The sequence below is a fragment of the Mixophyes fleayi genome, chromosome 9 (genome assembly GCF_038048845.1).
Source record: "Mixophyes fleayi isolate aMixFle1 chromosome 9, aMixFle1.hap1, whole genome shotgun sequence".
Taxonomy (NCBI): Eukaryota; Metazoa; Chordata; class Amphibia; order Anura; family Limnodynastidae; genus Mixophyes; species Mixophyes fleayi.
In genome coordinates, this window is record NC_134410.1 from 122462833 (window position 1) to 122476339 (window position 13507).

Here is a 13507-nt window from a genome sequence, read left to right on the forward strand (position 1 = left end):
TCTAGAGATTCATTAGCTGCTTTTCTTTAATGCATAGTTGCCTACTCTCCAGGAATGTCCTGGAGACTCCGGCATTTCTGGGAGACCTCAGGGCAGGTCAGGTTCTGGCCCTGCTTTAGCCAAGTGGCGGGGGCAGGGCAAATATTACGTCATCTTAGCCCCACCCCCTCTGTAATCGGCCAAAATTGTGACAATCGCTTAGGGGGCGGTGCCAACGTGATGCGATTCGTCAAGCCCCCCCCCCCCCCCCCCCCCCGTCCCTGGGATCTCCCTGAAGCCAATGAGGAAAAGTTGGCAAGTATGGGATACAGTGGTACTCTTTCCTTTCCCGATATTGTGTCAGTACTGAATTAATTAGCTGTATTTAAACACTGGATAACACCACAAAATGGGGCCTCTACTGTGTCCCTCATTAAGTGTCTCAATGACAACTAACTTCCTAGTAATCTGACTGGGAAATATTAGTTCAGCCTATGAAATGGCTGCCTGCGCTGTGTATAGCACTAAGGAATATGATTTAATAAAAATAGGAGAATTTGAAGACAAATAACTAAATATACAATGATACTCTACATTACTCCATGGCAATAATTTACATTTGACAACATAAACTCATACAAACATTTCTAAAACAAAACAAAAAAAACAAGAAATTTGTCACATTTTTGCAAAAATCGATAAACAAACTTAACAGTGTTAAAAATCCATCAAGTGCGCCGTTATAATTGGACATTTTTTCAAGTTTGGCCCCGACGACAGGTAAACTCATTTTGATTCACAAAACGATTGGCAGTGCTACATATTTCCACTGGAGGGCGCTCATTGTGTAAGAGGAGTCATTCCTGCAAGCTGAGGGTCTACAAAGTGCTACAACATGGCAGTCAGACTTGCCTATCCGCAGCCTATATCTATATTATTATGTTTATACCCATTGCTTATTTCCAAGAAAGCTGTGGATCTTATGGGTCAAAATATTTGTATTTCTTCTATAATTTGCTTTATTTCAGTGCAAGCCAAGCTTTCTTCGAAAAACGGTAGATTCATGCTTGTCGCCCATAGTCTATGGACATTTTGAGGTACGGTAGCACAGTGGTTAGCATTGCTGCCTCACAGCGCTGGGGTCATGGGTTCTATCCTAACTATCTGTGTGGAGTTTGTATGTTCTCGGTCTTTTGAATCTTTAAAGGTCAGAGGTTGAGGCCCTCTAAATGCTCCAACTAGGAGATGAGTTTGATAGCTATTGGATGACACCAGAGCCAATCGCTTCTCTCCGTCGTCAGACACGAAGCACCGTGATCTACAAACATGGCGTGTCCGAGATGGTACTTGCGGGATCCTGCCCACACGACAAGATATAATATATAGGATTGGGAATTGACAACATTAATTATAACTGTTGAACTCAATCTACCCGGTTAGTAGTATCGACAGCCCTGAGTGGAACCTACTGTCAAATGAATCTTCACGTTCCCGCTGACCTGATGCACTGAAAACGGACACAAGTAACGATTAATAGGTGTATAAACCTCCCACTCACTAATCGACAGTGTGAATCTTATGTCTCCTGTACATGCCGCAGTCTCCAGGGCATCCCAGGTATACCTGTGTCATTCACTGGTCCCACATCTGGACTTCTACAGCAATAGACACAAAGACAGATGAACCCATAGGCTTTTTGGGCTACTCTTTAACACCCCTTCCTCTAATCCTTGGGATAACGTGCTGGACATATAGTTTGAACCATAACCAGGAGATTCCTCCTCGTTTCCCTTTGTTCACATTATAGATTGTGAACATTATCCACCCTGCAGGGCACAGTCTTGTCATGGCAGAGTTCCCCTTCAGAGGACCCAGTCCAGTGGCGCCGTCAGAACTTGGCAACCTGCTGCAGAGCTCCCCGGCCGCCCTCCAGACGCAGCGAGTGGATTCCTGAGTTGAAGCTGGCACACAGGACGGACGCGTTATCACAGACAGCCAGGGACGAGAGGGGCCCGGAGCCGTCCAGGAACAGGCTGCTCATGCAGGCTTTTGGAGAGAGAGAGGCAAAAGTTTGCTTGAGAACCCATAAAATTCTAATATGCTAGAACTCTTCCCATACACCACCTGGAGGCCGCCATTTTGTGGGCGGAACAAATATTCCTCACAGCGCAGCCAATCCACTAGAAACCAGTTCAGGCCACACAATGGCTTCTACGTATCTCAGTGACATCACGGGTTCCTAAGGAACTGATAGGCCGTCATGAATATTGGTTCAGCCCACAATATGGCTGTCTCTAGTGGGTGCAAGTGACTGGGGTGCTTTAAATTGCCATTTAAGATAAATATGTGAACTACACAAAATACAAAAGCTCTCACATACAACAAATAAGCGATTACAGTGTACAACGTGTAAGGGGACAACTATACAGTGACATTATCAGGAGGGTGTGGAATGGTCTATGTGAGAATATTATCTTCTAATGTAGAATCCAGCAACACATATCACATACACCCATCAGGTTATCGTGGTGGTGCCCTGTACCTCCGGTATCGCGCTCCCACACTTTCACGGTGCAGTCATGTGACGCGGTGGCGACCAGCGAAGTGTCACACGTGTCCTTTGGAAGGAAGATACAGGACGTGGTGCTTTGTAGATGTCCCCTGTAGTCACACACTTTGTCTTTTGTCTGTCGGAGGTCCCACAGCTGGAAGGGAGAGGAACGTTACAGCTCTAGATCTCTATATATCGCTATACATCTCATCACTTTTGCCTTTTACAGTCTCTACAGTCCCGTAAGACTAAATCATGAAACCATCAAAAACAGATTCTCATTGTAGAGCAGAAATTCAGAACAAAAAACGGCAAATTTCAAATGTTGAATAAAATATTTAAGATCAGGGAGTAAATGTATTAAAGTACGGAGTTTACAAGTTGACGATATTCGGCGACTTTGCTGGGGAAGTTTTAAACGGCAATAGCGGAACAGGCAAAACTTGAATATCGGCGACTTGCAAAATCCGCACTTTAACACATTTACCCTAATATGTCTTTACAAATTTGTTATTTTAATGCATATAAAATATTAATGTAAATCTTAGAGATCACTATTAGAACTTTTTGGATCTGGTTTTGCTACCTTTCCCTATAAAAGGACCCCCCCCCCATCTACACAGAGATTCATCAATGGACAACGATGCTACTACACTGCAAGTGTCACATTTCATATGGAATCAATGTACAGCGTTGGAGGTCCAAATTGTACAACCAGATCTGATGAATAGTCCTGATTGTTTGCCCTGAAATACATTGTCTGTCATTTCACTCGGTGGTGTAAAATAACCTGTAATATTGTGCTGGCATTATCCTGCATATAATTACCATCATGTCTGACTACCGTCGTCAGGACACCTCATAACCAAGTCGCTGTGATAGAGGGTCTGGCTTATAACATAGCAGTGCCTCTCTCGTATCACATGACCGCACCGCTGGCTGATCTCATGTCTAAGCAGCTACATAGCGTGATACTCTAAGACAGTGATGGCTAACCTGGGACACTCCAGGTGTTGTGAAACTACAAGCCCCAGCATTCTTTGCCAGCTATCAGCTAGTTATCTACTGGCAGAGCATGCTGGGGCTTGTAGTTTCACAACACCTGGAGTGTCACAGGTTAGCCATCACTCCTCTAAGAGATGGATAACTAGGAGCTGTCATTTCTGCGATGAAGTCCTTTATACATAGTGCTGGTGTCATTATAATATATATATATATATATATATATATATATATATATATATATATATATATATATATATCTCTAATCAGTGACATGCCACCAACTGGGTTTATCAGTTCTAAAATCAGACCCCTGTCTTACGTACATTTTAAGCTTGCGGGCAGGTCCCTCTTACCTCTCTGTCTGTATTACCCAGTATTGTTTTATTTCGGTTTGTTCCCAATTGTAAAGCGCTACGGAATATGCTGGCGCTACATAAATCAATGTTGATGATGATGAAGTATAAGGGTTTATAGCAAAGTGTAAATTAAATCATTTTGATAAAAGATTTATTGTACAAATAAAAATAAATGTATCATCAATCATTGGCTTTATAATTAGATTATACAGTAGTTCCCCTTTAGGAAAATATGGGAGTAGAGAATTTATTGCAGACTAAAAGGTTGTGAATGTTAGTGATATCATGAAAGGGGACAGGGAAATTTTGGCGAGAGCGCCTCTCAGTCTTTTAATAGGTCCTGACGAAGAGTAGATGTGAGCAATATACAGGAGATTATAGCTGCAGATAAATAATCAATAACAATGATCAGTTGATAGGAGACTCTCTATGAACTTAGAAAGTCATTTTCTCTACAATACGGCTCAATATTGTTACACTTTCTGAATCTGAATGTGCAACACGGACCACAACGTGTACAATATTATGTCCCTAATAGAAACAGCAAAGCTCACACTCTCTTGTATCCGTCTCAGTGATCTAAGAGCGCCCTCTGCTGGCCAAGCCAAGCATTCCTTTTATAAGGACATAAATGAATCTCTTACCGTAGCCTCACACCCCTGTCCACCAAACCCATTGCTGCTGGTCACACAGTAGTTCCCGTCCTCACTGACGTCGCAGTGCATCTGAATGTGCTGCTTCATGGGGAACACGTGCGCCACCTGCAGGTTACGGGTGTCCCAGACACTGGACCAGGAAGCATGAGAAGAGAATTATATTACTGAGACATCAGGAGATTTCACTATTATTATTTTAACTTTATTTTATACAAGGAATTTATTAACGACAATAAAAAAAACTTTCATAGACCAAAAGACGTACATTGTGATAGACAATACTGTCATATTTACATAAAGAGAGGACAGCCATTGCATGTATTATGTATAGGTTCCTCACTTTATTAGTATGCTGAGTATTCTGTGATATGGTAAGTGTTATTGGATCGCTGGTCTGATATCAGCAATCAGATTCTAGCTATCATTTATTTAGTACATTCTACAAAATGAGAGCTAGAATCTGATTGGTTGCTATAGGCAACATCTCCACTTTTCAAACCCGCCGGAAAACTCTCAGCTTGATATATTTACCCCCCAAATGCGGCTGGTGGCCACTATTGGCACTGGCCTGGGGGCTTCCTGGGACATAGGGAAGGTGGGGGCTACAGAGAGATTCCATAATAAATCCCCATACACATTATTAATTAATGAGATTTATAGTATGTATTTAGAAAGACGTCATAAAGGTGCACAGCACCTTAAAGCGCTACGGAATATGTTGGCGCTATATATATATATAAATGATGATGACGAAGATGGTCACAGTGCGGTATGTAAATACAATCAGACATTTAGGCATTGGGTAGTTCTCAGTTATTTATGGCTCTAATTGTCCTGTCCTTTATATACTTATTTATGGTAGCTTTATATCACATGATAGCTAGGTCTATAAAATGGATTTATTACTGAAGTTATATTCCTAATGTCATTATATATAATAACCAGTATATTATAACAGATTACTGACCGGGTGGTTTTATCTTCTGAGGTCTGAACGATATAGGACTCTCCAGGAACCCAGCACAGGTGAGTTACCTGCAGGACATAGAGACAGCGTTCAAATCAGACCTGTGATCAACCAATCTATTCCATTCTACAACTGATAAATACATATGACGTAAATCACTATACGATACAGGTGCTGACAGTCTGCTGAATGATGTGACCACGTCACTATACTGCTCATCCACACATCACACAGGGTGATCCGTCACTTGGTCCTACTGCCAGATCTCTATCGTATTGGGCCGTACATGTACATACACGTGTGTAGTGAAGTCTGGAAGATCTGGTCATTTGGTGCTCGGTCTAGACACAACAGGGCACCATGATTGCAGCTGAATTGTGACCACAAACACAGTCACCATCCACCCACAAACACAGTCACCCTCCACCCACAAACACAGTCACCATCCATCCACAAACACAGTCACCATCCATCCATTCTGACCGATATCACGTGTTGATCAGCATCGGTGGTCTTCCTGGGCTCATGCACACAGCAATATTCATGTACCTGAACACCAGACATTCCTAGGACAATACACAGTGATACAAAAGTCTCGTCATACCAGGTTCCTGGACACTGCGACTTTGTGCACACATTGGCCGGACTCCACGTCCCATTTACACAGAGTGTTGTCCCTGGAGCCTGACAGCAGCTGGGTGCAATCTGCCAACAGCAAAAGGAGATTCTATAACATCCATCAACGGCTACAGTGACAGACACGCAGGACATGTCCCTTCATAGGGACATTCCACCAGCTTGCTCCTTGTTGGGTTGATTGGCAATCACAGCTGTTCTTTGCTGGATCAGAGCATCACCAACCTAATTACCTATTTTCAGGAACGGACCACTAACCAATACGAAAGAGCAACCACTAACAGCCACATGAGCAGATGAAACCTTTTCCATACCTTGACGAAATTGGAGAGGTTTGCCATTACATTTACATTTGCTGCAGGGCTTAGTACAAGCTATTGCTCTCTGTTTTCAGCCAAAAAAGCTGGACTGCTTCAATAAGGTCACTGACAGGAAGTCTGCTGGGCAGCAAAAAAAAGGAGACAGACACATCCAGCCAAGAACTTAAACTTGATAAACAGTGACGCAGAAACTGAACAAATGTCATCAGTGTCACCATCCCTAAACCATGTCACCATTATCCTAATATGAGTATAGATTATACCCCCCCCCCCCCCGTCTTTGTGGGCTGAACCCACATTCATCAGAATGCTGCCTATACATTTACTAGAAACATCACGATGTACAAGTGTCTGCTTCCAATGTGTATAGACAACACATGCCAATACTAAATATATCCCAAATTCTACGTGTAGCCAGTTGTTAATCACAATAAATGCAGAACAAGCCCCGGGCCGGAGTCAGGACTCACCGGGACTTACTGCTAATCCCGTCACTATTAAATGATGTCCCAGGAACTTCTGGGCGCTGCCGGCCTTACAGTGCAGATCCCACATCAGAACCGTCTTATCCCGAGAGGCACTAAAGAAGCGGTTTGATCCATACACGCAGCTGATCTGTACGGTAAAGACATGATATGAATGTAACAGAAGACACAGCGCGTCTGTGCTCACACTGATCCAACAACATTACTTCTGCCGCTCGGTAAATACAGACCCTGGCATCACACCGGTACCCATATATACTAATAATACTACACCCCAATATTACCTTGGACACCTCCCGATCGTGCCCCACAAATCTCTTCAGGGCGGTGCCAGTTCTCCAGTTAGATACAACAACAGCCTGAGAGAAATAATAAAATTACACTATCACCACAAGTCTGTATTATATGAATTTATACATATAATACAGAATTATATATATTAATATAGATCACAAAAATGTTTTGTTCATTTGAGTTTAGGAGATTTTGAATATTGGAACTCATTCTGGATAGTGCAAAACAGACACTCCGTCAGCCCTGAATAACTGTGCACACGTTATATTAACCTGTAACCACCACTAGTTTTACTGCAACTAGATTCAACTGAAAGCCCTAATTCTGACAAGTGACCCTATTCTGTTCTGTACGTCGCTTTGAGTCCTAACAGAGCAAACGTGCCATATTGTTATTATAATTGATTATTTCAAAAGAGGAATACTCGATGTTTTACTGGCTCCATGAAGGAATCATTAAAATGATAAGAGATTGGAGAAAAAAACAAGCCTGGCTCGGTATATCCTATATTGTATATGGTACCAGCTGCCTGGCAATAAGCCTGTGCTCGGTATATCCTATATTATATATGGTACCAGCTGCCTGGCAATAAGCCTGAGCTCGGTATATCCTATATTGTATATGGTACCAGCTGTGTGGCAATAAGCCTGTGCTCGGTATATCCTATATTATATATGGTAGCAGCTGCCTGGCAATAAGCCTGTGCTCGGTATATCCTATATTATATATGGTACCAGCTGTGTGGCAATAAGCCTGTGCTCGGTATATCCTATATTATATATGGTAGCAGCTGCCTGGCAATAAGCCTGGATCGGTATATCCTATATTATATATAGTATTAGCTGCGTGGCAATAAGCCTGGATCGGTATATCCTATATTGTATATAGTATTAGCTGCGTGGCAATAAGCCTGTGCTCGATATATCCTATATTGTATATGGTACCAGCTGCGTGGCAATAAGCCTGGCTCGGTATATCCTATATTATATGTGGTACCAGCTGCCTGGCAATAAGCCTGAGCTCGGTATATCCTATATTGTATATGGTACCAGCTGCGTGGCAATAAGCCTGTGCTCGGTATATCCTATATTATATATGGTACCAGCTGCCTGGCAATAAGCCTGAGCTCGGTATATCCTATATTGTATATGGTACCAGCTGCGTGGCAATAAGCCTGTGCTCGGTATATCCTATATTATATATGGTACCAGCTGCCTGGCAATAAGCCTGGCTCGGTATATCCTATATTATATATGGTACCAGCTGTGTGGCAATAAGCCTGTGCTCGGTATATCCTATATTGTATATGGTACCAGCTGCCTGGCAATAAGCCTGAGCTCGGTATATCCTATATTGTATATGGTACCAGCTGCGTGGCAATAAGCCTGTGCTCGGTATATCCTATATTGTATATGGTACCAGCTGCCTGGCAATAAGCCTGGCTCGGTATATCCTATATTATATGTGGTACCAGCTGTGTGGCAATAAGCCTGTGCTCGATATATCCTATATTGTATATGGTACCAGCTGCCTGGCAATAAGCCTGAGCTCGGTATATCCTATATTGTATATGGTACCAGCTGCCTGGCAATAAGCCTGAGCTCGGTATATCCTATATTGTATATGGTACCAGCTGCCTGGCAATAAGCCTGAGCTCGGTATATCCTATATTGTATATGGTACCAGCTGCGTGGCAATAAGCCTGGCTCGGTATATCCTATATTATATGTGGTACCAGCTGCCTGGCAATAAGCCTGAGCTCGGTATATCCTATATTGTATATGGTACCAGCTGCCTGACAATAAGCCTGTGCTCGGTATATCCTATATTGTATATGGTACCAGCTGCGTGGCAATAAGCCTGGCTCGGTATATCCTATATTATATGTGGTACCAGCTGCCTGGCAATAAGCCTGAGCTCGGTATATCCTATATTGTATATGGTACCAGCTGCCTGACAATAAGCCTGTGCTCGGTATATCCTATATTGTATATGGTACCAGCTGCCTGGCAATAAGCCTGTGCTCGGTATATCCTATATTATATATGGTACCAGCTGCCTGACAATAAGCCTGTGCTCGGTATATCCTATATTGTATATGGTACCAGCTGCCTGACAATAAGCCTGTGCTCGGTATATCCTATATTGTATATGGTACCAGCTGCCTGACAATAAGCCTGTGCTCGGTATATCCTATATTATATATGGTACCAGCTGCCTGGCAATAAGCCTGGCTCGGTATATCCTATATTATATGTGGTACCAGCTGTGTGGCAATAAGCCTGTGCTCGATATATCCTATATTGTATATGGTACCAGCTGCCTGGCAATAAGCCTGGCTCGGTATATCCTATATTGTATATGGTACCAGCTGCGTGGCAATAAGCCTGGCTCGGTATATCCTATATTGTATATGGTACCAGCTGTGTGGCAATAAGCCTGGCTCGGTATATCCTATATTATACATGGTACCAGCTGCGTGGCAATAAGCCTGGCTCGGTATATCCTATATTGTATATGGTACCAGCTGTGTGGCAATAAGCCTGGCTCGGTATATCCTATATTATACATGGTACCAGCTGCGTGGCAATAAGCCTGGCTCGGTATATCCTATATTGTATATGGTACCAGCTGCGTGGCAATAAGCCTGGCTCGGTATATCCTATATTATATATAGTACCAGCTGCCTGGCAATAAGCCTGGCTCGGTATATCCTATATTATACATGGTACCAGCTGTGTGGCAATAAGCCTGGCTCGGTATATCCTATATTATACATGGTACCAGCTGTGTGGCAATAAGCCTGGCTCGGTATATCCTATATTGTATATGGTACCAGCTGTGTGGCAATAAGCCTGGCTCGGTATATCCTATATTATACATGGTACCAGCTGTGTGGCAATAAGCCTGTGCTCGGTATATCCTATATTATACATGGTACCAGCTGTGTGGCAATAAGCCTGTGCTCGGTATATCCTATATTATACATGGTACCAGCTGCCTGGCAATAAGCCTGGCTCGGTATATCCTATATTATATATGGTACCAGCTGCCTGGCAATAAGCCTGAGCTCGGTATATCCTATATTATACATGGTACCAGCTGTGTGGCAATAAGCCTGGCTCGGTATATCCTATACTGTATATGGTACCAGCTGCCTGGCAATAAGCCTGTGCTCGGTATATCCTATATTGTATATGGTACCAGCTGTGTGGCAATAAGCCTGGCTCGGTATATCCTATATTGTATATGGTACCAGCTGCCTGGCAATAAGCCTGGCTCGGTATATCCTATATTATACATGGTACCAGCTGTGTGGCAATAAGCCTGGCTCGGTATATCCTATATTGTATATGGTACCAGCTGTGTGGCAATAAGCCTGGCTCGGTATATCCTATATTATACATGGTACCAGCTGTGTGGCAATAAGCCTGTGCTCGGTATATCCTATATTGTATATGGTACCAGCTGTGTGGCAATAAGCCTGGCTCGGTATATCCTATATTATACATGGTACCAGCTGTGTGGCAATAAGCCTGTGCTCGGTATATCCTATATTATACATGGTACCAGCTGTGTGGCAATAAGCCTGTGCTCGGTATATCCTATATTATACATGGTACCAGCTGCCTGGCAATAAGCCTGGCTCGGTATATCCTATATTATATATGGTACCAGCTGCCTGGCAATAAGCCTGAGCTCGGTATATCCTATATTATACATGGTACCAGCTGTGTGGCAATAAGCCTGGCTCGGTATATCCTATATTGTATATGGTACCAGCTGCCTGGCAATAAGCCTGGCTCGGTATATCCTATATTATACATGGTACCAGCTGTGTGGCAATAAGCCTGGCTCGGTATATCCTATATTGTATATGGTACCAGCTGTGTGGCAATAAGCCTGTGCTCGGTATATCCTATATTATACATGGTACCAGCTGTGTGGCAATAAGCCTGAGCTCGGTATATCCTATATTATACATGGTACCAGCTGTTTGGCAATATAAATGGTTTTGTTTCAAAATATTGCCATAGCAGCTGTCCATCGAACCTATTTAAGGCACATTTGGGTGTGGCTCACAAGCCAGCCCTTGCTAGATGTAAGCTCCTATACCCGGGAGGTGAGTGCATCTGATTTTAACTGCATTTTAATGGTGTTTGAAGCATATAGGTCAGTGTAGGACCTGCATATAATGACGCTGGGATGCAGGCTTAAATGTTTGGATCAAATATGAACCAATACCTCATCTTATCATTTTGCTAGATACACACAGATATGCAGTGTTAACGATAACCGCTGACAACTGTCTTTTTAATAAAGATTGCGGCCACTTTAAGTGTTAAAGTAAAATACGTGGCTAAGGTTAATATTATCAATGTCTGTCCATCTAATATAATAAATGACAAAGGAATATGGTCCTGTAAATATCAATATACACAGTTCTGTGTTAGTCTCCAGGGTACGCAGACAGACAGTGTTCAGTTTTATGGTCTTGTAATCCTTCACCAATCTACAGCTGGGTACACACTACAGGGATTATCGGGCCAATCACACGATAAACGACTGTTCGGCCCAATATTGCATTAGTGAGTACGCGCAAATGATCAACGATGATTGTTCCAAAGCTCATCGTATTGTTTGATTTCATTTTATAAATGGACTAAAAATCTCGGTAAACAATCTAATGATGTAGCACTTACCTTGTCTTTCCCTCCAGAAACGCAGAGGTCGGATTTCAGGGCAGCGATGTATGTGACGGCTTCACTGTGAGCCCGGCTGTAGTGCTGGATGGACTGGACCGGGGGGCTCTCCTCAACATGACTGTCAGCCCTGCGCATTAATGAACCTCAAAGATAAATAACAGTACAGAGCCGACCTGGCTTACCAGCGGCTCTCCAGGTGTTGTGAAACTACAAGTCCCAGCATGTCCTGCCAGTTATCTTCCAGCTATCTACCAGCAAAGCATGCTGGGGCTTGTAGTTTCACAACACCTGGAGAACCACGGGTTGGCCAGGTCTGGTTTAGAATAACATTTTTACCATTTGTGACTGGACTTTAAATTGGTCGCTCGTAAGTGTTACCTGTATTTAGAGCGGTTCCGTTTGGCTTTACTTTGAAATATCCCCATGTTTCCAGGACAGGCCAGAGGACAGGAGAGGTGGCAGCATACAGTCACAGGACATCAGGAGTCCTGTGCAGTGTCTGAAGACATGAAAAATAACAAATCACTATACAACCATTATGAAAACTTATATATGTTGTTTTTAGTGTTCAAGTGCACACAGTGGGGGCAGCCATTAACAATTCACTAAGGACTGATGTCATTGCAGACTAATATTTATATGGTATTGGTTCCTCGTAAATTGTCTGTATTCTCAAGAATACTATGGTTCGTCTGCATTCTCAAGATGATAAAAACAGGAGATAAACAAAGAATAAACAATATCTCAGGACCGTACACAAGGAGAATACAGACTATAATTGTATGTGGTCACTTATTGATATCCACATTTCGAAGGTCAACAAGTATAGAAACACAGACTATCTACAGGAGATAGAGACCAATTGATCTACCCATTGGTTTATTCTCAAGACTTGGTTTGTGTTCATCCCAAATTCCTTTACTGTTGTAAAATCACAGTAAACAGCAACCGTAGCCTGTTAAATATACGCAGTGTAAATAAGATCTACTTTTCAATACTACAACATCCTCTGCATTCTGCATTTGTTGTGCTTTCATAAATGAAACGGGGAGACTTTTGAAGATCTCTAGAGATATATTGGAGGTAGCCAGTCTTGACGCCTTGAGCATTGATAGGCTGCTTTCTTCATGCCTCAATGATGTCACTAATTGCCAATGAATTGATAGGCTGCTTTCTTCATTCCGCAGTGATGTCACTAATTCCTAGGGAATTGATAGGCTGCTTTCTTCTTGCCCCAGTGATGTCACTAATTCCTAGTGAACTGATAGGCTGATTTCTTCTTGCCCCAGTGATGTCACTAATTCCTAGTGAACTGATAGGCTGCTTTCTTCATGCCTTAGTGAAGTCAACCAATTCCTAGTGAATTGATAGGCTGCTTTATTTGTGCCTCTGTGAAGACCGCACTTAAGTAATAAATCAAAATTGTTCTCTATGTAAGCAACACAAATCAGACATACTAATATATTCACCTCTCTCTATACAGACCAACCCCACAGCATAAAGACAACCAGGGGTATTTCATTGGTTATCATGATCACCTTTTATTTATTTA

The 13507-nt window shown here is 42.6% G+C and overlaps 1 protein-coding gene across 1 annotated transcript in view; it reads right to left on the reverse strand.

Annotated features, from left to right (window-relative positions):
• Nucleotides 1–565: 565 nt before the first annotated feature.
• Nucleotides 566–13507, reverse strand: part of WDR31 (WD repeat domain 31) — a 16214-nt gene continuing 3272 nt past the window's right edge. The window contains exons 2-10 of the mRNA XM_075185444.1: nt 12334–12454; nt 11953–12082; nt 7240–7314; nt 6941–7085; nt 6119–6219; nt 5515–5582; nt 4536–4677; nt 2522–2684; nt 566–2025 (exon numbers count right to left, since the gene is read on the reverse strand). Of these exons, the coding sequence (XP_075041545.1) occupies nt 1868–2025; nt 2522–2684; nt 4536–4677; nt 5515–5582; nt 6119–6219; nt 6941–7085; nt 7240–7314; nt 11953–12082; nt 12334–12380 (1029 nt within the window). The 5' untranslated portion in view covers nt 12381–12454 and the 3' untranslated portion in view covers nt 566–1867. The remainder of the gene's footprint in view (nt 2026–2521; nt 2685–4535; nt 4678–5514; nt 5583–6118; nt 6220–6940; nt 7086–7239; nt 7315–11952; nt 12083–12333; nt 12455–13507) is intronic.